The sequence below is a fragment of the Bos indicus genome, chromosome 8, assembly GCF_029378745.1.
Source record: "Bos indicus isolate NIAB-ARS_2022 breed Sahiwal x Tharparkar chromosome 8, NIAB-ARS_B.indTharparkar_mat_pri_1.0, whole genome shotgun sequence".
In the NCBI taxonomy this organism is placed as follows: domain Eukaryota; kingdom Metazoa; phylum Chordata; class Mammalia; order Artiodactyla; family Bovidae; genus Bos; species Bos indicus.
The window spans coordinates 22918041-22943368 of record NC_091767.1 but is presented as its reverse complement, the minus strand read 5'-3'; the positions used below and the strand labels follow the sequence as shown (position 1 = coordinate 22943368).

The following is a 25328-nucleotide window of genomic DNA, read 5'->3' as shown; positions in this document are numbered from 1 at the left end:
ATTTAGGTCTTCAGAATGAAGAAACAAGTTTACCTTCATAAGAATTTAATAAAAACAAATTAGAAGCTTAAGGAAATGAACACATTTTCTAAATTTTATTAAAATGTAAACAAAAATTTTATATGAAAATATAAATATGATGAGATAAAATAATAAATGAAAATATGTACATAAGAAACATGAATAACATCAGGGCAGTCATCGCTATGCACTGATTCCTGTGCAGCTGAATAATTTTATACCTACTTGCTTATTACTACTGAAAAAGGATTTACTTATTTAATTCAATAAATATTGTGGCTAAAGCAGAATTCACAGTCTCTTAAATGGCTGCAGGTGAGCCTACAAGGGAGATGTAGCATCTTAGTCAGTAAGAGTCATATCAAGGTGAGTTCAGGTCTCCATCCATCATCTTAACCTTTCTCGCAAGCTGGCTGATGAAGAGAAGGATCTCATCATCTCCACTCTGACAATTTCCCAGGTGCAGTCGCTGTATTCCTTCTCTTGCAGGTAGATATGGATGCCCTGGAAGTACCTCTTCACGGCCAGTGTGGGGCCTCTCCTTCCCAGGGCAGAGTCTTCCTCTCCCATCACCTGCCCCAGGCAGGCGTCCAGGTCGTCCAGCTGCTGATGGAGTCCAGTGTGGAGCTGCTCCAGGAGGGTGGTGTACCAGGCAGCAGAGGAGCGCTCTGTGTGGAAAAGGTTGAAAGTCTGCTGGAGCATCTCATGGAGCACAGAGATGGCCTGGGCCTCATGGAGCTGGCCGCCCTCCACCATCTCCTGGGGGAAAGCGAAGTCTTTTCTGTCCTGGAGACAGAAGCAAGAGGAGAGTCTCCTCATTTGGTCCAGGAGCCTGAGGTTCTTCCTGCCAACCAGCGTGTGGTTCGGAGACAGGTCACAGCCCAGGATCCTCCCAGGCCGTAGCTGACCAGCACCAGGGCCATCAGTAGAGAGAGCACGAAGGCCATGGGGAAGATGAGGCTGCTGCTGGGCTGGCTGGGACGGCGTCTGGTGGAACCTTGAGGTAGGTTCTCTGATGCCATGCTTTCTAGCAAGGCCATTAAACAGGGAACATGATAGTTTTCATTTTCTAGTCATTTCTGTGCACTTTTACTTCCTTTTTTGATTTTCATTTATGTATTCACAGTATGATCGAAGAAAATGTCACCAATCTAAACTATTAATTTTTCCTACTTCCTGATAACTTCAAATGTACCCATCTAAATGGATATTTATCAATCAAATGAGAAAGGTCTTTGTCTGAAGTCAGAATTAATGGACATTTGTAATTATATACATTATTGCTCTTTGTCTCTCATGCATAAATGTTGCTCTCCTCTTATCCGTGAACACATCAGGAGCCCTGATATTAGGCCCCTTTTTCCCCTCTTACTTTACATGGGAATAGAGGCTCCCTCAGCTCTGTGGTTTCCGTATTTATTTAGGCATTTACCAGATCACTCTGTCAATTAAGTTCTTCAAAACAAATGCTGAGTTTTCTTGAGTGTTTGATTTAGAGAAGAGGCTGATTATTATGACTCCATGAACTCCTCCCCTGTTTCTGTTCCTTCTGGAACCCATTCCTGCAAGTCCATTTGGTTGTGCTTCAGGGAACCTGAGGTCAGGACTGTTACAGATATCATCATTTTTTCCCACCATTTTCTTACTGGAGACTTGTTGTCCTCCACAGACTGGGCCAATACCCCCACCAGAATCCTGGTTCTTAGAGAACATTGGAGAGGAGACTCTCAATCCAGGATAATTGTATTTTCCCAGCAGCACCTCACTCACAAGGGAGAGATCACATGGAGCCACCCCTTGTCCTCTAGAGTGACAGAGTCCCTTCCTCCCCTTCTGGACTTCCTTTTTGAGGAGAGGCTCACCACATCCTGTGGACTCGAAAATCTCCTTTCTGTGGAGGGCTTATTTGTTGGGAGAATAAATCATCTTCCTAAACCCCCGTCCTCTCTCCTGCAGTGTTTGTGTGAAGAACCCTAGTTCTCAGTGGTGACCTCCTCTTCTCCTGACCCATGTCCCCAGATGTCCAAAGTGTCAGCAGTGCTCAGATACTGAGAGCAAAGATGTATTTGTGCAAGTTGGTAAAGGAATTTCCAACTGCAATTATTTTGCTTTTAGTAGACAAATATTATCTGCTTTGCCAAGTATAGTTTTATTATTCAATCCTTTTACTTAAACTGTTCAAGACTTGTTCTGCTCAGCGTTTCTGAGATGGAAGAAGGAGATTCAGTGATGGTGTAGTCTCTCACTGGAAGCTTATGTCACAGAATCTAGTGAGTTACAGTTGTTCATTCAGGCAGTTGATTCCACTGGGCATCTCTGTTCCTCTGTTTCTTTCTCCCTCTGAGAATTTAGGATTGTGAGAGCCAGGTACTCGTTCAGGGAGAAATAGCCTTCTTTCCTTTACTTGAGTGTAATTTTTTACTTAAAGTTTCTACATTCTTTTAGTGACTTGTTGGTCAGGATTTGTCTTGCTGCTTCTGCTCTGGTTCTAATTCACGTTGAGGTAAGAACAATAAAGCAAAGAAAGGCAGAGGGGCTGTAGCTCTATCATTTCAAAACTTTAATTTTTGTTGTTGTTGTTATTTCCCTTTGACACTTCCCTGGAAAGTAAAAGTCCACAGTTGTTTTGTGGGCAAAGAGAAAACTAATGTATTCTGAATGTCTGAAAGAAGGGAAGTGGTTTCCCCTGATGGAATGACTCATTCTGAGTTAGCAAATTCAATACAGCACAGCTGGGGACGAGGCTGTGGCAGAGGGGAAGCATGAGGCCAGTACGAACAACACGGAGCTTGGGGCATGGCTGCTTCCGACAGAAGCTCAAGGAAGGCCCAATCCTGGGTCAGTTGACTGCCCTTTGCTTTGGAAGATCAGCTATCTCAGTTTCCTTTCAATTAATCCATGTAGGATTAGTTTCAGGAGAGAAGGAAGAAGTCAAACCCACCACCTAACAAGAGGTGAACAATTAGAATGCCAATTGCTAGAACACGAATCCTCTTTGGCAGTGTCTTGGAGCCCAACCTTCCTGAGCATCTGCCTAGGTAACAAATCCGCCCAGGCAATGAGAAGATGCTTTGAGAAAAGCTAAAAGAAAGTGGAATTAAATGATTCCAAAAGACCCTGATCTTAATCAGGGAAATAGTAATTATGATATTAAAATAATCACTGAATTTTATTGCTTGCTACTAATGGACTAGCCACTTTCCAAGTTCTTTAGAATTTTAACTGAATCCTCTCATTAACTCTTAGGTCACACGTACTTATAATCCTGGAGAAAAGTATAAATCTGGACAAATGAACTATTCCAATAGTAGCAAAGATTCAAGGGCAAACCTTGGGGGCTTTGATTTGTCTGAAGGATCCCATTAAAAAAATAAAAGGAAAGGGTGAAAATCAACATGACATTAAGGAACCAATGAAGTAAGTGAGGAGGAGAATGAGATGACAAAGACCCCTTCAGTTCAGTTTAGTTCAGTTCAGTTCATTCGCTCAGTCGTGTCCGACTCTTTGTGACCCCATGAATCACAGCACGCCAGGCCTCCCTGTCCATCACCAACTCCCGGAGTTCACTCAAACTCAGGTCCATCAAGTCGCTGATGCCATCCAGCCATCTCATCCTCTGTCGTCCCCTTCTCCTCCTGTCCCCAATCCCTCCCAGCATCAGAGTCTTTTCCAATGAGTCAACTCTTCGCATGAGGTGCCCAGAGTACTGGAGTTTCAGCTTTAGCATCATTCCTTCCAAAGAAATTCCAGGGCTGATCTCCTTCAGAATGGACTGGTTGGATCTCCTTGCAGTCCAAGGGACTCTCAAGAGTCTTCTCCAACACCACAGTTCAAAAGCATCAATTCTTCAGTGCTCAGCTTTCTTCACAGTCCAACTTTCACATCCATACAGGACCACTGGAAAAACCATAGCCTTGACTAGACAGACCTTTGTTGGCAAAGTAATGTCTCTGCTTTTCAATATGCTATCCATTTCAAATGCCACTATCTATTGTTTTGTAGGGCCACAGGATGTGGTCTAAAGTCAGCAGAACTAAGATTTAATTTAAATAGCGAAATCACTATTAAGCAGTTAGAAGGGAATAGATTGTTCTGCCAGTTTAAAAATAAAGCAGGTGTTTGCTCATTGGCTAGTGGTTAGGATCCAGCACTTTCACTGCTGTGACCTGATTTCAGTCCCTGGATCCCTGGTTGGGGAAGTCCAATCACACAAGCCACGCAGAAGGAAGTCTAAGCTTTTATGAGTGGTTTCTTCAATGAAATATAGTGAAATAACTTTATTATCCCTATGAGAAGTGAGCCCTCTTTTCTATATATTTTAAACTCTTGACCTTTCTTGTGAGTTTAAGTACAAAGAAAAAGCATCCAACAGTTTCTCGCCACATGAGCTCTGACGTTGCTCCTTCAGGATGACAATGAAAACATCTTTCCTCAGCAGGTTCTGCAGAATGAAGTCACTACTCACTGCAGTCCTGACCTCCAACACACCCTGATAGGAGTTCAGGATGGAGATCAGGAACGAGGCACTCTGTGCTCTGGGAAAACTGACACAGCAGGTCAGCAGAGAGTTAGATAATTTCCAGAGGAAATTTATGAACCCAATTTTGCACCTTCTCATGGGTAGAAAAGCTCTAAAATCCTTCAGAGAGACATCTGTTCCTCCTGATTCTCAGCCACATTCTCCCAAGATGTGAGCTTATCTGCACGTCATCCCTTCACCACAATCACATGCATACTGACCTCCCCAACATCCGTGGAGCAGTCCCTTAGAGCAGAAGAGAGGCTGACCTCCAGCCTGTAGTCCTCAGCAAGTCCTCCTGAAAAAATGAACTCCCACAGCCTGCTGTTCTCATTCTAAAGGAGGATACCTGCATTGCTCACCTCCAGTCCAGCTGGGTCATCCTGGTGTCGAGTCCAGTGAAGAACCTCTGCTCCTTGTTTTCCAGCTTCTGCTCAGGACGTGGCTGTTGAGGAGGCCTGTTTGTGACAAAAGGGAAAAACATATGTGCTTCCTAGACAGAAGCAGTGAAGATTTTTCTCCTTAGCAGGGAGAGACTGGCTTGAATTGTGAAGTAAGCCTCAATGCCTTATGTAGTTATCTTTTTTTTAATTTCTAGATCAACTTATTAAATATCATTAAGTAATAGTATAGAATTGACATTGAAAAGTTATTTAGAAAATAATTTGTTAATAAAATTATACTTTTACCAGTAATAAAGGAATGTTTTTTACTTGTTTTAGGACCCTAATCCTCAAGAAGCTTTCTACAGCTCTCAATGTACTTTAAATGTCCTCCGAGGAGCTCCCCTGGTGGCTCAGTGGTAAGGAATCTGCCTGCCAAGGCAGGTGACACATAGGACTACACGTGGTCTAGAGGCTGTGAAGCCCGTGCACCACAGCCATTGAGCCTGTGCCTAGACCCCGGGACCGCCAGGACTGAAGCCCGAGTGCCCTAGAGCCGAAGCTCCTCAATGAGAGAAGCTACAGCAGAGAAGCCTATGCACCACCACTAGAGGGAAGCCCAGCTTTGGGCAAAAGTTCATGCAGCTATGAAGACCCAGTACAGTGAAAAATGAATAAATAAATTAAATTATATAAAAATTGCCCCTCTGACTTTACATGTAGCTATATGTGCTATGTGTCCCAACTGGGAAGAAGAGAAAGATGATTGATCTATCAATGTCCTCCTTCAAAATTGCCTACATTAAATACACGAATTTCCACAAAGATCTTTGTTACACTGAGAAATTGCGATCTCCCAGTCTGCACATTACTGACATATGTCCTGGGGGGATGGCTCTGTCCCACTGGTAATGAATGTTCTAAAGGCCTGCCTGTGACTCTTTTATTCAAGCTCGTTTGACTTTGTCTCTCAAAGATGCAAAGACATTATGGAGGAATTTAAGAACTTTGTGGACTGCATTGTCCCCAGGTACATCTTGCTCTGCTCTGAGATCCCTTGCTGGGTCCTAAGGAGGAAACGTGTCTGGAGCTGTGACAGGAGTGGCCGTCTTGCCCCAGTGCAGCTCATCTGTGTGGTTCCATGTCCTGAGGACCTGCCGCTTTCCAGGGAACACTTTATACTTCTCTGTTCTCCTTGAGAGTTCTCAAACTGCGCTGACTTTCAACTCCAAGTTTGCTGCGCTTTGGGCTTTTTGAGCAAGTGAGACTCCTGACCCAGGCAAGCTCCTCCTAGTGCAATCAGCACGTGGAAGAGCCAGGTGGAGGCACAGAGGAGCACCTGGAGTCTCCACCATTGTTCACTGTGGTGCGGGGTTCCCTCTATTTACTGTGTTTCTCTTTGAGGCGGGGCAGTCTGGACCTGCAGTGCTTGGCAGGCAGAGCAGGTGATCTCATAGGGGAGTGCCTGACAAATCTAGAAGTTTCACTCAGGTTCTGCTTTCAGTTGGTGGCTTTGCAGTCTTAAAGGAAAATGACAACCAGAAACCATAATGGAGAATGAAACAGCTATATGAATGAAGAGGACACCTTCATGCAGAGTGAATGAGGAGAACATGCTGGGGATTCCTACACCGGGAGGAAGTGAATGATTGTGGTTTTTGAGTGTAAAGGTAAGATATTCACCTGACCTCTCACCAACTGACCACCATCTCTTCAAGCATCTCTACCACTTTCCAGGGAAACAACTTCGACAACCAACAATAGGCAGAAAGCTGTTCCCAAGCCCTCATCATATCCTGAAGCATGGATTTTTTGGATCATTGCTTTTAGGTTACTTTTCTTTTGAAAAAATCTGAGTTACAAAACGTATTGGAGTAGTTATGTTCACTTCAAGGTCTTCAGAGCAACAAAAAACATAGGTAGAGCTTGTGATTTTTTACTTCTAACATCCAAATCCTAAAGAAGGGACAAGGATTTACAAAATGCATTTTTTTAAATAAGCAGCCATTCAGGCTTGGTGTTTTAGGGAAAAAACAAAGTAAGATTTTTACAGTAAGAATTTAATGAGTGAAAAAAAATCACAAATTAACTAAATACAAAATATACATTTTCCCATAAATACACATACATAATATTATATCAACAAGATCATTTAAATATTTATAAATAGATAAATAAATACTAAAATAGATAAATAATGGTCCAGGTAGTGAATAAGTAGATAGATCAGCTTCAGCATCTGTAACGACCAAGTGCCTATAGAGTCATAATGTCACTTAATATTCCAGGAAATATTCGACAAATTGAATCAATTCAGGCCATGATGACAGCAGAAATGAGAGTCTTCCACATGGCAGCACAGGAGGAAGTGTGGTCTGTTAGTCCGTGAGAATCATTTCCGTGTTGAACCAGGTGTGTGTCAGTCCTTTCTCCTGAATCTCTCCTGCAAGTTTGTTGAGGAAGAGAAGGCTCTCATGACTTCTGCTCTAACAACCTCCCAGGCACAAGGTCTGTGTCTCTTCTCTTGCAGATAGAGAGTGAGTCTGTGGAAGTATTTCCTCACAGCCAGGCTGGAGTCCTCGTTGAGCAGGGGAGCCCCTCGCAGCCCCTCCTCCTGCCTCAGACAGGCTTGCAGGTCAGTGAGCTGCTGATCTAGTGCAGTGCGGAGCTTGTCCAGGAGGCTCTCGTCCCACGTGGCATCAGAGCCCTCTGTGCTGAAGAGCTGGAAGGTGTGCTGGGTCACCTCGTGGAGCACAGAGATGGCCTGAGCCTTCTGCAACTGGCTGCCATGCAGCGCCTCCTGGGGGAATGCGAAGTCATTTCTGTCCTGCAGGCAGGAGGAAGGGGAGACCCTCCTCAGTTGTCGCAGGAGCATCAGGACCCTCCTGTTGGCCAGGCTGTGGGTGTGAGGCAGGTGGCAACCCAGAGAGCAGATGGCATTGCAGCTGAGCAGCAGCAGGGCCAGGAGGAAGGACCAGGCTGGGGCCATCGGGGGTCTTGCAGATGCTTCTGGCCTGGGGCGGTGTGTGACTCTGTGAACTTGCTCTTTGTTCTCTGAAGACCTTTCTTCAGGCCTGTGTCTTAAGTAGGAGCCCATGGTTTCCATTTTCTCAAAGTTCCCTCTTGCTTTCTACTTTTGTTTTTGCTTTTCATTTTACACTCTCCAAATGGGTTAAGGCAGCATTTCTCAATCATTTTTTTTTTCATGTTGCTCTTCTTTCTTCTGACCACAGAGCCTTTTTAGATATATTTTAGGTGCCCTGATTGTGAAATTTTGATAGCACAGATATACTGGTTATGTTTTTATGTACTCTATGGATAGCTTTTCTCTGTGCATAGAAAAAGGAAGTGTAAACATTACTTTTGTATTCAATGTAGAGTTGAGAATCACATAAAATTTTAAGCTATAACTTAAATGTGAAAGCTACCGATTTTTTAAAATTTATTATTTTATTGAGGATAATTGCTTTACAGAATTTTGTTGTGTCCTATCAAACCTCAACATTAATCAGTCATAGGTATACATATATCCCCTCCCTTTGAAACTCCCTCCCTTCTTCCTCCCCATCCCACCCCTCTAGGTTGATACAGAGCCCCTGTTTGAGTTTCCTGAGCCATTCAGCAAATTCCTCTTGTCTATCTAATTTACATATGGTAATGTAGGTTTCCATGTTACTCTCTCCATACATCTCACCCTGTCCCCTCTCCCCATGTCCATCAGTTTATTCTCTATGTCTGTTTCTCCATTCAGTTCAGTTCAGTTGCTCAGTCATGTTTGACTCTTAGTGACCCCATGAATTGCAACATGCAAGGCCTCCATGTCCATAACCAACTCCTGGAGTTCATCCAAACTCTTGTCCATCGAGTTGGTGATGCCATCCAGCCATCTCATCCTCTGTCATCCCCTTTTTCTCCTGCCTCCAATCCCTCCCAGGATCAGAGTCTTTTTCAATGAGACAACTCTTCACATGAGGTGGCCAAAGTATTAGAGTTTCAGCTTTAGCATCAGTCCTTCCAAAGAACACTCGGGACTGATCTCCTTTAGTATGGACTGGTTGGATCTCCTTGCAGTCCAAGGGACTCTCAAGAGTCTTCTCCAACACCACAGCTCAAAAGCATCAATTCTTCAATGCTCAGCTTTCTTCACAGTCCAACTTTCACATCCATACAGGACCACTGGAAAAACCATAGCCTTGACTAGATGGACCTTTGTTGGCAAAGTAATGTCTCTGCTTTTGAATATGCTATCTAGGTTGGTCATTACTTTCCTTCCAAGAGTAAGCATCTTTTAATTTCATGGCTGCAATCCCCATCTGCAGTGATTTTGGAGCCCAAAAAATAAAGTCTGACACTGTTTCCACTGTTTCCCCATCTATTTCCCATCAAGTGATGGGACCAGATGACATGATCTTCGTTTTCTGAATGTTGAGCTTTAAGCCAACTTTTTCACTCTCCTCTTTCACTTTCATCAAGAGGCTCTTTAGTTCCTCTTCACTTTCTGCCATAAGGGTGGTGTCATCTGCATATCTGAGGTTATTGATATCTCTCCCTGCAATCTTGATTCCAGCTTGTGCTTCTTCCAGCCCAGCGTTTCTCATGATATACTCTGCATATAAGTTAAATAAACAGGGTGACAATATACAGCCTTGACGTACTCCTTTTCCTATTTGTAACCAGTCTGTTGTTCCATGTCCAGTTCTAACTGTTGCTTCCTGACCTGCATACAGATTTCTCAAGAGGCAGATCAGGTGGTCTAGTATTCCCATCTCTTTCAGAATTTCCCACAGTTTATTGTGATCCACACAGTCAGAGGCTTTGGCATAGTCAGTAAAGCAGAAATAGATGTTTTTCTGGAACTCTATTGCTTTCCCCATGATCCAGCGGATGTTGGCAATTTGATCTCTGGTTCCTCTGCCTTTTCTAAAACCAGCTTGAACATCAGGAAGTTCATGGTTCACATATTGCTGAATCCTGGTTTGGAGAATTTTGAGCATTACTTTACTAGCCTGTGACATGAGTGCAATTGTGCGGTAGTTTGAGCTTTCGTTGGCATTGCCTTTCTTTGGGATTGGAATGAAATCTGAGCTTTTCCAGTCCGGTGGCCACTGCTGAGTTTTCCAAATGTGCTGGCATATTGAGTGCAGCACTTTCACAGCATCATCTTTCAGGATTTGAAAGAGCTCAACTGGAATTTCATCACCTCCACTACCTTTGTTCGTAGTGATGCTTTCTGAGGCCCACTTGACTTCACATTCCAGGATGTCTGGCTCTAGGTCAGTGATGACACCATCGTGATTATTCAGGTCGTGAAGATCTTTTTTGTACAGTTCTTCTGTGTATTCTTGCCACCTCTTCTTAATATCTTCTGCTTCTGTTAGGTCCATACCATTTCTGTCCTTTACTGAGCCCATCTTTGCATGAAATGTTCCTTTGGTATCTCTAATTTTCTTGAAGAGATCTCTAGTCTTTCCCATTCTGTTGTTTTCCTCTATTTCTTTGCATTGATCACTGAGGAAGGCTTTCTTATCTCTTCTTGCTATTCTTTGGAACTCTGCATTCAGATGCTTATATCTTTCCTTTTCTCCTTTGCTTTTTGCTTCTCTTGTTTTCATAGCTATTTGTAAGGCCTCCCCAGACAGCCATTTTGCTTTTTTGCATTTCTTTTCCATGGGGATGGTCTTGATCCCTGTCTCCTGTACAATGTCACGAACCTCGTTCCATAGTTACGAACTCATAGGAGTGCTTTTTAGAGATATGAAACCCAGAAATCAGAATTCTCTTCAGCATGCAGCAAAGGAAAGTTCTCACACTGAAAACACTATGAAACCACTGAAGTTGAAAGAAAATACCTTTGTCAGGGGCCAGCACCTTTCCAGGGCTGCCCTCCAGTCGCTGGCTCAGGGCGGCTGTCCTGTCTCCTCCCTGAGGGCAGCCACTCCGTGATTCTCACTGTCCTGATGATTTCTACGAGGAGCGCTTGATGCCTCTTGTGTGATATGGACTCAGTGAATCCAAACTGTAAGCCTGTGAAAACTACTCTTACTGTCCCCATATTAAAGATGAGGAAACTAACCTGTTGTGTTTGTGAGATTTTTCAGGGTCACACTGTTGGTAAATAGCAGAGCTGGGATTCAGAGGTTTTGGAATTTCTAGAACTCTCCTTTCACTTGGGCTCTCTTCCTGTGGCTTCCACCCTTAATACACCATGCAGCTAGAAGAAACCAGCACAGAACAGAGCTCCTGTGTTGGAGGCAGTGAAGGTATTGTGTAAGGGAGTGAATTGCTCAGTAAGGCAGTACTGAGGACAAGGTGGGAGGCAGAGTAATAGGAGTCAGGAGCAGCCAGTCCACACCGTATGTCATCAGCTTTCCTGCAGGAGGTGACTGTTTCCCTCAGATATGTCTATCAACCATTCTGTAATGAGTGGGTATAGATTAGTTATGCCTATGACATCAAAATTAATCATTTTCTACAATTTTATAATCTCCTTTCTACCTGTTTTCTTTTTGGCACCTTCGACTGCTTATAGGATCTTAGTTCCCCACCAAGGCTCCTTGGAGGGAAAACTCACAGTCCTAGAAACTGCGCCACCAGAAAGCTTGAAGAATTCCACCTTTTGACAGACATTTGTTAGAAAGTGATAGAACTGTACCACAGTGTAAAATGAACAATTACTGTTTTGAGATAGGTATATATAGACAAAATAAGTATTTAGATTTTCAAAATTAAAAAACCTCAAGAAGTTTACCTTGATAAATATTTAATAAATAAAACAAATTACAATTTTAATCAGAGAAAGGGGAATATATTTTCTATATTTTAATGCAATGTAAGCATATACATCTTTTATACGAAAATATAAAATATTGAGATAAAATAATACATTAAATAAATAAAATATAAATAAATAACATCAAAGTAGTCATTGCTTATAGACTGATTCCCTTGCAGCTGAGTACTTGTATATCTACTTGCATACGAATACTGTATTACTATGATTTGACCTAACTAATTCAATAAGGTTGGTGGCTAAAGCAGAACCAGAGTCTTCCAAAATGACTACACTTGAGTGTGCAAGGATGATGTGGCATCTTAGTCAGTGAGTCATGTCAAGGTTAATTCTGGTCTCCATCCATCATTCTTAACCTTTCTTGCAAGCTGGTTGATGAAGACAAGGATCTCATGATTTCTAGTCTGACGATTTCCCAGGCACAGTCGCTGTATTCCTTCTCTTTCAGGTAGACATGGATTCCGTGGAAGTACCTCTTCACGGCCAGTGTGGGGCCCATCCTTCCCAGGGCAGAGTCTTCCTCTCCCATCACCTGCCCCAGGCAGGCGTCCAGGTCGTCCAGCTGCTGATGGAGTCCAGTGCGGAGCTGTTCCAGGAGGGTGGTGTCCCAGGCAGCAGAGGAGCGCTCTGTGTGGAAGAGGTTGAAGGTCTGCTGGAGCATCTCGTGGAGCACAGAGATGGCCTGGGGCTCCTGGAGCTGGCCGCCCTCCACCATTTCCTGGGGGAAAGCGAAGTCTTTTCTGTCCTGCAGACAGAAGCGAGGGGAGAGTCTCCTCATTTGGTCCAGGAGCCTGAGGTTCTGCCTGCCAACCAGCACGTGGTTCTGAGACAGGTCACAGCCCAGGGATCCTCCCGAGCCGTAGCTGACCAGCACCAGGGCCATCAGTAGAGAGAGCACGAAGGCCATGGGGAAGATGAGGCTGCCACTGGGCTGGCTGAGGCAGCGTCTGATGGAACCTTGAGGTAGGTTCTCTGATGCCACTCTTTATAAGCAAGGCCATTAAATAGGGAACATGGTAATTTTCATTTTCTAGTCATTTCTATACACTTTTACTTCCTTTTTTGATTTTCATTTATTTATTCTGAATATGGTCAAAGAAATTGTCATCAGTCTAAACTCTTAATTTTATCTATTTCCCAATAACTTCAAACGTACCCATCTAAATGGATATTTATCATCAAATGAGAAGGTCTTCGTGTTATGTTAGAATTGAAGTACATTTATAATTACACACATATTGCTCCCTGTCTCTCATGCATAAATGTTCCTCTCCTCTTGTCCAGGAACACATTTGTAGCCCTCATCTTAGGCTCCATTTCCCCCTCTCACTTTACCTAGGAAGCCAGGCTCCCTCAGCCCTATGGTTTCTGTATTTATTTAGGGATTTACCAGATCACTGTGGCACTTGAGCTCTTTGAAACAAGATGGGTTTTCTTTAGAGTTTGATTTTGAGAAGAGGCTGATTATTATCAGTCCATGAGTTTACCCCACGGTTTTCTTCCTTCTAGAACACGTTCCTGCAGGTCCATGTGGCTGTGTTTTAGGGAACCACAAATCAGGGCCATTACAGACATCACCCTTTCTTTCCACCATTTTCTTGCTGGAGACCTGTCGTCCTCCACAGACTGGGCCAATACCCCCGCCAGAATCCTGGTTCTACTTAGGGAACATGGGTGAGGACTCTCTACATCCAGGATAATTGTATTTTCCAGCAGCACCTCACTCCCAAGGGAGAGATCACATGGAGCCACCCCCTGTCCTCTGGAGTGACAGAGTCCCTTTCTCACCTGCTGGACTCCCTCCCTGCGGACAGGCTCACCACAACCTGTGGCCTTAAATTCTCCTTCTATGGAGGGCTTGTTTATTTTTTGGGAAAATAAATTGTCTTCCTGAACCCCATCTCTCCCCTGGAGTGTTTCTGTGAAGGACCCTAGTTCTCAGTGGTGACCTCCTCTTCTCCTGATCCGTTTCCCCAGATATCCAAAATATCAGCAGTGCTCAGATGCTGAGAGCAAAAGTGTGTTTGTGTAAGTTGGTGAAGGAATTTCCAACTGCAGTCATTTTGCTTTTAGTAGATAAATAATATCTGCTTTGCCAAGTATAGTTTTTATTATTCAACTCTTTTACTTAAACTGTTCAACACTTGTTCTGCTCAGAGTTTCTGAGCTGGAGGAAGGAGATTCAGTGCTGGTGTTGTCTCTCATTGGAAGCGTATGTCACCGAATCCAGTGAGTTACAGTTGTTTGTTCAGGCAGTTGATTCCCCCTGGCATCTCTGTTCCTCTGTCTCTGTCTCCTCTGAGAAAGCAGGGCAGTGAGACCCAGTCTATTAGATCAGGAGAAATAGCCTTCTTTCCTTGAGTGTAATTTTTAATTTAAACTTTTTATATTCACTTAGTGACTTATTGGACAAGATTCGTCTCATTGCTCCTTCTCTGGTTGTAATTCAGGATGAGGTGAGAACAAGAAAGGGAAGTAAAGAAAGCCTGAGGAGCTGCATCACTTTCAAGAGGTTAGATTTTTTTGCTTCTCTTTGCAATTTTACTAGAAAGTAAAATTCCACAGTTGTTTTGTGGGCAACTAGAAAACAAGGGTAAGTCTCAATGTCATGAATATGAAAGAAAGGAAGTGGCTTTCCCTGACACAGTGATGTACTCTGAGTTAGCAAACTTCAGTGCAGCATAGCTGGGGCCTAGGCTGAGGCAGAGGGGAAGGATCAGGTCAATATGAACCACAGAAAGGCTGGGACATGGCTGCTTCTGAGAGAAGCTCAACGAGGGCCAAGTCCTGAGTCCATGGACTCCCCTCAGCTTTGTAAGACCAGCCACCTGATTTTTCTTTCCTTTAATCCATATGTGGTGTGTATAAGGGGAAAAGAAGAAGTCACACACCAGCTCATGGGAGACAGCAATCAGAACCCCAGTTCCTAGAACACTAACCCTCTATCACAGGGTCAAGGAGACCAGCCTTGCTGTGCATCTCTGACAAATCCATCTGGGCAATGAGAAGTTGCTTTGAAATGACTCGAATGAAAGGGAATGAAATGATTCCAAAGATCCTGATCTTAATCTTGGTAAAAAATAATTATGTTCTTAAAAATGATAACTGAATTTTATTGGTTGCTAACCCTAATCTCCCTAATATCTCACCTTGTGATATGATCACATTGATGGGATGGGTTTCTTTGGGCTTTTTAATAATTTTAAATGCATTTATTTTATGCATGTATTTGGCTGTGCCGGGTCTTGGTTGCGGCATGCTGGCTTTTCCGTATTCCTTGCCTCAGATCGGATCTTTACTTGTGGCATGGGAAGTCTTGGTTGTGGCCCGTAGGATCTAGTTCCCTGACCAGGAACAAAACATCAAAATTCTAGGAGAGTGGACAACTTTCCTAGAATCTCTTCCTCAGCAAAGAACTTCAAGTGCTGTAGGATTTCTCTCCATTATGTACAAGGCCCTGCTCCAAAGGGAGGGAACTTGGGCTCCTGGGCACTTCATAGTCCTGCGGGCATTCCCTCTCCTAGAATGAACACTTAGAGATTCAACATGCAGACCCTTGCCTGTGTTAAGGAACTTGCGCTCAAAGCTTCTCTTGGTTGGACTGAGGGTGGAGTAAAGAGGTTACTATTGACTATATTGATATGAAAGACAGCTATCATTCACTAAGTTCCACATTTTCAGGCTAATTTGCAAACTTTGAATTATTTGAATTAAAGGATGTCCTCTGTGACTGCTACTAAAGTTGTCTTGATGTTTAAAAGATGAAATGAAAGTCTGGTGTCGGCTACACTCAGGAGCCCCAGATTGTGTGAGAGTAGAGCTTCCTGCTGCTCCCAGTCCCTCCTCTTCATCAGCTCTGAGTACTGGCCTTCAGCTGCTCTGAGCACATGCTGCCTCCTTCCTCCTAGTCCTGCCTCCAAAGTCTTCTCCCCTGCTCCCAGGAGGGCAGTCATCATACCCTCCTGACGTTCCTGGAATCCACATCGCCAAGCACATTGTCACATATGCATATGTGGTCAGCACAGTTTGGTGAGAGAATGAAGAGAACTCTATGAATTAACCCATGTTCGTTATTATGCCACTATTATCTGTAGACCACTTGAACACAGGAGCAACAGTCCTGTAAATAACTGAAGAATCAAAGCTTATGTATTAGACCATTAAAAAGGAATTGCAGAGAGATGTGGCAATCTTAAAATTGGTGCAATTTATAAACTGTCACAATAGATTATGGAGTCACACCTCTAAGTTCTCTTTTAGACTAAAGAAGAGAGATTGAGCCTCAGGTTTTTCTTTCAAGCTGAGTTGACTTATATAGATAAATATCTCCTTTTGGATTGAGACATTTCCATGAGTATATTTCATTTCCAGTGTAATAACACAAAAGAAGCATTGAAGCTGTGACATTCTCTGATGCCCAGAATAGAAGGGAAAAGTTTTTCAGTGGAGACAAAATTGGGAAAAGTGCCGAAAGTGACAATTCTGACGTATTTAAAGATCTTATTTGTGGAAAGGGGCTGGGAACGGCTTGATAAAGGCTGGCACAGCCCAACACCTGCAGCATCACCAAGCTCACCAGATGCCAAGCCCTTCCCTGATGACATGGAGGGTGATGTTCTCCAGCCCTGGAGAATGGTGATCATCACCACTGCCACCCTCTGAGAGACCAGGAAGCCCCCCAAATCAGCACTTCAGTGAAATTCAGTCCCACGGCTCCAGCTCAACAAGATGCTCAAATCTGCCTTTCCTGTTCCCCAGCACCAGGAGGCCACCACAGAACTCCCTGTAACAGAGCAACTGGCCTTGCTCTCCCAGTAGACCTGTCCAGGTCCAGAGCCTCGAACTCCAACGCCACATCCACTGGGAGAACTGGGGAGTCCCTGTAGGCAGGAGCCTCCAGCTGAGCTAGATGCTTCTGGGGCCCAGGAAGCGCGTGGGGTCCCAGGAGCAGTGAGGAACCTTCGTTTTGGGGCCAGACTGCCCACGGGAGCTTTGCAGGGGTTTCGCTCAGAACTTGATTTGTGCACCTGCCCTGCTTCCATCCTGCCCTTCCTGGGAAAAGATTTTAGCCAGAGTGGTTTACACTGGTGCCCGTTTATGCTGCGACTGATGGCTGGGAATCTGAGCATGTTGTGGCATGTTTTCAGGTTCCGGGCTGTTTCTGAGGCAAAAGACTAATTTCGGGAGAGGGGAAAGGCATCTACATTCTGGACAGTAATCTAGATATTGGGACCATCCACTGGGAAGACTTGAGGACAAGACTGAGACTTACAGGAGCCCCTGGGGAAAGGGAAATGATTTTACTTAATATAAATGGTTAATTTCTCCTGCAACGTTCAAGTAGTTGGAAATATTTTAAAATGTACAAAGAAGTCTAAAACTCACACCAAGTCTAAATATTCCTTATGCCCAAACAAAACTTTAAGTTCCTGGCTTCATTGGAAGCAAAACATCTGTAAAGTTTTCAAAATTGCTTCTTTTTCATCTCAGTTCAATTGAGGGAAAGCCATATTTGAGAAACTTATGACCCAGTAGCTACCTTAAATAATTAATCTCAATTTTCAAAGTCTTTTTTTCTTCTCATTTCCTTTATCTAAGGATCTTATGTTAAGCTTTCAAATTTATACATAGTTTTGCATTGGAGAAAAATATGTATATGTATATGTAAAAAATATACATACTTTTATTAACTCTTTTAAAAGGTCATTTTGCATAGGTAAGTTGCTTTAAAATTCATAATCAAGATGTTTTTTATTTCAGCATAATGTATATTTTCACTTAATATAGCATTTCCTACCTAATAAGCATCTTATATGCCCTGATTGCATGTTGATTTGATGCCCACTAAATATCTCGGTGTGCTTGGTACAGTCATGTGATTATTTTATTTGCCAGTAAAATTTCAAAATGTTTAGATATTTTTTGTACAATACTAGCAAAGATTCAGTTCAGTTCAGTTCAGTCAGGTGCTCAGTCATGTCCGACCCTTTGCGACCCCATGAATTACAACACGCCAGGCCTCCCTGTCCATCGCCAACTCCCGGAGTTCACCCAAACCCACATCTATTGAGTCGGTGATGCCATCCAGCCATCTCATCCTCTGTCATCCCCTTCTCCTCCCGCCCCCAATCCCTCCCAGCATCAGAGTCTTTCCCAGTGAGTCAACTCTTCGCATGAAGTGGCCAAAGTACTGGAGTTTCAGCTTTAGCATCATTCTTTCCAAAGAACACCCAGGACTGATCTCCTTCAGAATGGACTGGTTGGATCTCCTTGCAGTCCAAGGGACTCTCAAGAGTCTTCTCCAAGACCACAGTTCAAAAGCATCAATTCTTCAGTGCTCAGCTTTCTTCACAGTCCAACTCTCACATCCATTCATGACTAATTTATTCTAATTTGCAGAGGTAGAATTTTTGCATTAAAAATTGAGTTGAGCAAGTCACAGATACGGCCTAATCATCTTTAGGGTAGACATGAAATAATGGCGAAAGCTTAATACACACCTGTCACAGTAACAGCTCTCACAGCTGTTTACTGTGTCCCTGATGCTTCATATAATCTACTCATTTAAGATAATTTTGGAAGTTGTTATAGTAACATCATATAGAGTATAGAACATGAGATGGTATATTGAAAGGAGTAAAATAGTCTCATTATCCCTATTTTGATTTTAATTGGAGAATAATTGCTTTACAATGTTGTGCTGGTTTCTGCTGTACAACAAGTAAACCAGCTATAAGTACACATATATCCACTCCCATATCCTTATTTTAAAGCTGAGAAAACAGTAGCATAGGACAGAAAAATCGACTGGACGAAATGATGCAGGAAATTGAGGGAAAACTAAAGAGATGCCCAGATAACAAAGATACTGGTCACCTGAGAAGACAAGAGTAACCCACAAAAAATAAAAACAAAAAATGTAGCAAGATTGTCATTTTCAAACAGTTTAACTGGTAAAATTCTTTTAAGCTTATCAGTATTATTATTAACATTCATTACACTTACACTTTTACAGATAACTCTGAGGACCAGTAGTATCCTACCATTTTGAAGGATGCTGGGTGTGAATAGGAAATGGAGACATGCTCCTGCTCTGGGGAGTCAATTCCTCCCCATTTAAGGGACTCTCAGTTAGAAGGTCCTGATGGAGGATGTGTGTGGGGGAGGGGAGTTTAAAATGAAAAGAAAGACTTTGATCTTGAGAAGTACAGATTATAGGAAATTCTTAAAATAATAAAAGTTGAAATATGCTGAATGAAATGTATAAATTGGTGGGATCTTTGTTGATCAGTTTTTATAAATGATCCCACTCGTTACTGTGGGAAATTGGATATACCTCAATAACAATATTTTCTGTGCAGCAGATTGATGTATTGATTTTTAAAATCTTTGTTAGAAAATGATACTATTTGAAGACAGACAACATACCTATTTCCAGCAATTAACCCCCTGTTCAAATCTCAGCCACATGTACGTTAGTTATTCCTATGACATCAAGACTAAGCATTTTCTGCAGTTTCATAATTTCCTTTCTAACTTTTTTCTTTTTGTCACCCTCCACAGCTTAGAGGATCTTAGTTCCTCAACCGAGGCTCCCTGAAGGAAAAACTCAGAGTCCTAACAATGGCACCCACAGAAAACTCTCAGAATTCCACCTTTTGACAAACATTTCCTAGAAAATGATAGAATTGTTCCACAGTATAAAACGAACTAATACTATTTTGTGATAGGTATATGTAGACAAAATAAGGATTTAGGTTTTCAAAAGAAAAACTCAAGAAATTTATCTTGATAACTATTTAATAAATAAACCACATAACAATTTTAATGAAATAGGGAAATATATTTTCTAAATGTTACTACAATGTAAACATACACATCTTTTATAGGAAAATATAAATATGATGAGATAAAATATTACATTAACTAAATAAAGAATAAATAAATAACATCAGGGCAGTCATTGCTTATGGATTGATACCCCTGCACTTGATTACATTTATATGTACTTGCTTATTACTACGGACATGTATTGGCTGAGTTAATTCCACAAATCTGGTGGCTAAAGAAGAAACAAGAGTCTTCTGAAATGACAACACCAGAGTGTGCAAGGGTGATGTGGAATATTAGTCATTGAGAGTCATGTCAAGGTGAGCTCAGGTCTCCATCCATCATTCTTAACCTTTCTTGCAAGTTGGTTGATGAAGAGAAGGATCTCATGATTTCCACTCTGACGATTTCCCAGGCACAATCGCTGTATTCCTTCTCTTTCAGGTAGACGTGGATGCCCTGGAAGTACCTCTTCACGGCCAGTGTGGGGCCCATCCTTCCCAGGGCAGAGTCTTCCTCTCCCATCACCTGCCCCAGGCAGGCGTCCAGGTCATCGAGCTGCTGATGGAGTCCAGTGCGGAGCTGCTCCAGGAGGGTGGTGTCCCAGGCAGCAGAGGAGCGCTCTGTGTGGAAGAGGTTGAAGCTCTGCTGGAGCATCTCGTGGAGCACAGAGATGGCCTGGGCCTCCTGGAGCTGGCTGCCCTCGACCATCTCCTGGGGGAAAGCAAAGTATCTTCTGTCCTGTAGACATAAGCGAGGGGAGAGTCTCCTCATTTGGCCCAGGATCCTGAGGTTCTGCCTGCCAACCAGCACATGGTTCTGAGACAGGTCACAGCCCAGGGATCCTCCCGGGCTGTAGCTGACCAGCACCAGGGCCATCAGTAGAGAGAGCACGAAGGCCATGGGGTAGATGCGGCTGCTGCTGGGCTGGCTGAGACGGCGTCTGGTGGAACCTTGAGGTAGGTTCTCTGATGCCATGCTTTCTAAGCAAGGCCATTAAATAGGGAACACTAGAAAAATTTTCATTTTCTAGTCATTTCTATACACTTTTACTTCCTTTTTTGGTTTTCTGTTATGTATTCTGAATATGGTCAAAGAAATTGTCATCAATCTAAACTATTAATTTTATCTATTTCCCAATAACTTTGAATGTACCCATCCAAATGGATATTTATCAATCAAATAAGAAAGGTCTTTGTCTTACATCAGAAATGATGTAGGTTTCTAAGTACAAACATTATCACTCTTTCTCTTTCATGTGTAAATGTGGCTCTTCTCTGTTCCATGAACACATTTTTGGCCCTGATCCTAGGCTCAATTTCTGTTTCTTACTTTACTTAGGAAGGCAGGCTCTGTGTTTATCAGGCATTTACCAGGTCACTCTCGCAAAGAAACTGTTTGAAACAAAGGATGGGTTTTCTTGAGTGTTTGATTTAGAGAAGAGGCTGATTATTGTGAGTCCATGAGCTCCTCCCATGTTTCTTTTCCTTCTAGAACACGTTCCTGCAGGTCCACGTGGTTGTGCTTCAGGGAACCACGAAGTCAGGACTATTACAGACATCACACTTTCTTTCCACCATTTTCATACTGGAGACCTATTGTCCTTTGGTGGCCCAGCCCTTCCCCTACCAAGAATTCTGGTTCTTCTCAGATGATATGGGTGGGGAGACTCTAATTCCAGGATAATTGTATTTCCCCAGCAGCAGCTCACTCACACGGGAGAGATCACATGGAGCCACCCCCTGTCCTCTGGAGTGACAGAGTCCCCTTGCTCACCTGCTGGGCTCCCTCCCTTAGGGCAGGCTCACCACATCCTGAGGACTCAAAAATCTCCTTTCTGTGGAGGGCTCATTTACTTGTGAAAATGAATCGTCTTCCTGAACCATCACCTCTCACCTGCAGTGTTTGTGTGAAGGACCCTAGTTCTCAGTGGTGACCTCCTCTTTTCTGACCCGTTTCCCCAGGTGTCCAAAGTGTCAGCAAAGCTCAGTCCTTGAGAGCAAAAGTGTGTTTGTGCAAGTTGGTGGAGGAATTTCCAACTGCAGTTATTTTGCTTTTAGTAGATAAATAATATCTACCCTGCTAAGTATAGTTTTTATTATTCAACTCTTTTACTTAAACTGTTCGACACTTGGTCTGTTCAAACTTTCTGAGCTGGAGGATGGAGATTCAGTATTGGTGTTGTCTCTTACTGGAAGCTTATGTCACAGAATCTAGTGAGTTACAGTTGTTCATTCAGGCAGTTGATTTCACCAGGCATCTCTGTTCCTCTGTCTCTGTTCCTCTGAGAATGCAGGGCAGTGAGACCCAGCCTACTAGATCAGGAGAAATAGTCTTCTTTCCTTGAGTGTAATTTTTCATTTAAACTTTTTATATTCACTTAGTGACTTCTTTTGGGTAGGCTCTGGGAGTTGGCAGGAGAAGGCAATGGCACCCCACTCCAGTACTCTTGCCTGGAAAATCCCATGGACGGCGGAGCCTGGAAGGCTGCAGGCCATGGGGTCGCTGAGGGTCGGACACGACTGAGTGAATTCACGTTCACATTTCACTTTCATGCATTGGAGAAGGAAATGGCAACCCACTCCAGTGTTCTTGCCTGGAGAATCCCAGGGACAGGGGAGCCTGGTGGGCTGGCTGCTGTCTCTGGGGTCGCACAGAGTCAGACACGACTGAAGCGACTTAGCAGCAGCTGGGAGTTGGCGATGGACAGGGAGGCCTGGCGTGCTGCAGTTCATGGGGCTGCAAAGAGTCGGACACGACTAAGCGACTGAACTGAACTGTACTGACTGACTTATTGGACAAGATTTGTCTCATTGTTCCTGTTGTGGCTGCAATTCATGATGACATGAGAACAACAAAGGAAAGTAAAGAAAGCCAGAGGGGCTGCATCTCTATCACTTTCAAGACGTCAGATTTTTTTGTTTCTCTTTGCAACTTTTCTAGAAAGTAAAATTGCCCAGTTTTTTTGTGGGCAACAAGAAAACAAGAGTAAGTCTCAATGTCATCAATATGAAAGAAGGGAAGTGGTTTTCCCCTGACCCAGTGACGTATTCTGAGTTAGCAAACTGCAGTGCAGCACAGCTGGGGACAAGTCTGAGGCAGAGGGAAACGATGAGGCCAGTATGAGCAACAGAAAGGCTGGGACAGGGCTGCTTCTTACAGAAGCTACAAGAAGGACAAGTCCTTGATCTGTTGACTGCCGTCAGCTTTGTAAGACCAGCCTCCTAATTTTTCTTTTCTTTAATCAACATGTGGTCAGTATAAGCGAGAAGGAAGAAGTCATATTCACCAGGTCACAAGAGACAGGCAATCAGAGCCCCAGTTGCTCGAACACTAATCCTCTCTGACAGGGTTATGAGACCAGCCTTGCTGAGCATCTGCATAGGTGATAAATCCACTTGGGCAAAGAGAATATGCTTTGAAATAACTAGAATGAAAGGGAAGTAAATGATTCCAAAAGATCCCGATCTTAGTTTAGCTAATAGTAGTTATGACATTAAAAATAATAACTGAATTTTATTGATTACTAACCCTAATGATCTCCCTAATATTCCAGCTCTTGATACTATCACATTGATGGGTTGGGTTTCTGTGGGCTTTTAAAGAATTTTTAAAATATTTATTTCATGTGTTTATTTGGCTGAGGCATGTCTTAGTCGATGTATGCTGGTTCTTGGATATTGGTTGCTTCGTGCAGGATCTTTACTTAAGCCATGGGAAGTCTTGCTTGCCATGCAGAACCTAGTTTCCTGACCAGAGATCCAGCTCAGGCTCCCTGCTTTGGGAGCATGGAGTCCTGGCCCCTGGAGCATCAAGGAAGTCCAGGGGTAGGGTTTCAATGTATGAATTTGGGGAACACACACACATTCAGTCCGTAACACAGTAGTAAGAGATACCAAGGTATTGTGTTTATGGCAAGGATTCATTAGGATCTATTTCATTCTTGATATTATTGAGGAGTAAGAACACATTCCCTGATGCTGCCCTCACTTTTTATGGCACATCCATCCTGAATTGATTACTAATTAAATGTTACAAGACTACCGTGGACGTGATTACCAAGGACCTGCCAGACAAATTCCACAGACTATGTGTTTATCAAAAATGACAGTGACAACAACTACAAACTCCTTAGCCTTTGTGAGGAACTCACGCAATCCTTCCAACGTAGTTGAAACTGAGTTAATATTTTTGTTTCGAAGAGCCTCCTGCTAAGACTTTATTTGAATAAAACAATCCAATAATGAAATGGCAAATCCAGTTTTCAAAACCTAGTATGTCAGATTCCAAACTGCTTATCTAGACTGTCACACCTGCGCACACTGCGTGTGCTGAGCCCTCACTTAGTTTCCTGTTTTATTTCTAACACAAGATGCACCCTTATTGATTCATACCTCGATGCTACAAACCTCTTGTTTCCATCAGTTCACATCTACCTCCAATTCTAGATAAGCTGAGCGATTTACAACGCACCTGATTATTTTGTATAATAAGCAAAATGAAATTATCAACTGGTAGTTCTTACTGAAAGTCTAAATGTGATTGACAAAATTAATAATTCTAATAATTATAAAATAATCATATTTAACTGTCCAAGATGATTCATATAGATTGTTCAATGAATCCTCACCATAAATTGGAGATACATGATGGACAAGATCCTTATGAGTTATGACCCCAGCAGGAGATTGGATTACAAACATTTCAGTGACTCCTCTGTAGAAAACACCAAGCTGATGGCTTTGTGAATGTAAGTAAAAAAACTACTTAATGCTTTTGAGAGGGTAACAGACAGGAAGGCCAGGGGTTTCCAAACAGAGGAAACAGGCTGCAAGTGTCAGACACTTTCTTTCTCTCTCTTCAGCAGCAGGAGGAAACAAACCAGTGTTAGATTTGTTCCCCTTCTCCATACACATTTAAAAAGAGGTTTCTGTTAAACTTCTGTGTGGCCATAATGACACCTGGTTCCACCTGAACTGAACTTTTCCCAAACCTTGAGCTAACCAATGCATTTTTCTAATGGAAATGTTTGTCTTAAGCTGATAATGTACTGTGTATTTACCCTAGACTCTGTGTTCAAGTCAGTTCCACCTAAAGGCTCAGAACCGACTTGACAAACCAGTATGTTACACTCATACAGTGTTCTCCTAATCTGTGTTAATGATACTGTATATTTGTTTGAAAATCTGCCTTTCTTCAAGATTCATGTCAATCGTTTTATGGCCAGGGATGACTCATCTGGTGCCAATGTTGTCTCATGCATGTTGTGGGTGAGGGGCCTGGTGCCATCCTCTGAGTTTTGAGACATTTCCTTTCTCTAATTAGCAGAATGCTAGTAGCTAGTAGCTATATAGGAGAAGGCAATGGCACCCCACTCCAGTACTCTTCCCTGGAAAATCAAATGGACAGAGGAGCCTGGTAGGCTGCAGTTCATGGGGTTGCTAAGAGTCAGACACGACTGAGTAACTTCACTTTGACTTTTCACTTTTCTGCTTTGGAGGCACCCCACTCCAGTGTTCTTGCCTGGAGAATCCCAGGGACGGGGGAGCCTGGAGGGCTGCCATCTCTGGGGTTGCACAGAGTCAGACACGACTGAAGTGACTTAGCAGCAGCAGCAGCAGCTATATAACATCTGGCTGAAGACTAGCACAGGGCACTCTTTCTGCCCCTTCTGATGTCTATGTCAGAAGCTTTCTCTATCTCTTTTATACTTTAATAAAACTTTATTACACAAAAGTTCTGAGCGATCAAGCCTCGTCACTGGCCCTGGATTGAATTCTTCTTC

General features: G+C 43.0%; 3 protein-coding genes and 1 pseudogene across 3 annotated transcripts; all 4 read right to left on the bottom strand.

Moving 5' to 3' along the window:
- Positions 1-382: 382 nt before the first annotated feature.
- Positions 383-968, bottom strand: LOC139184519 (interferon omega-1-like; annotated as a pseudogene).
- Positions 969-7342: 6374 nt separating this feature from the next.
- LOC139184522 (interferon alpha-H-like) lies at positions 7343-7912 on the bottom strand. The gene has a single exon (XM_070794462.1). It carries the CDS (start codon positions 7910-7912, stop codon positions 7343-7345), a length of 570 nt encoding a protein of 189 aa, XP_070650563.1.
- Positions 7913-12038: 4126 nt separating this feature from the next.
- On the bottom strand, positions 12039-12620 carry LOC139184521 (interferon omega-1-like). The gene has a single exon (XM_070794460.1). It carries the CDS (start codon positions 12618-12620, stop codon positions 12039-12041), a length of 582 nt encoding a protein of 193 aa, XP_070650561.1.
- A 7238-nt stretch (positions 12621-19858) lies between these two features.
- On the bottom strand, positions 19859-20446 carry LOC109562654 (interferon omega-1-like). Its single transcript, XM_019965682.2, has one exon. It carries the CDS (start codon positions 20444-20446, stop codon positions 19859-19861), a length of 588 nt encoding a protein of 195 aa, XP_019821241.2.
- Between the last annotated feature and the right edge of the window lie 4882 nt (positions 20447-25328).

Bases quoted from the DNA above. Each gene is read 5' to 3' on its own strand.
- LOC139184522 (XM_070794462.1), bottom strand. From the start codon at position 7,912: ATGGCCCCAGCCTGGTCCTTCCTCCTGGCCCTGCTGCTGCTCAGCTGC.
- LOC139184521 (XM_070794460.1), bottom strand. From the start codon at position 12,620: ATGGCCTTCGTGCTCTCTCTACTGATGGCCCTGGTGCTGGTCAGCTAC.
- LOC109562654 (XM_019965682.2), bottom strand. From the start codon at position 20,446: ATGGCCTTCGTGCTCTCTCTACTGATGGCCCTGGTGCTGGTCAGCTAC.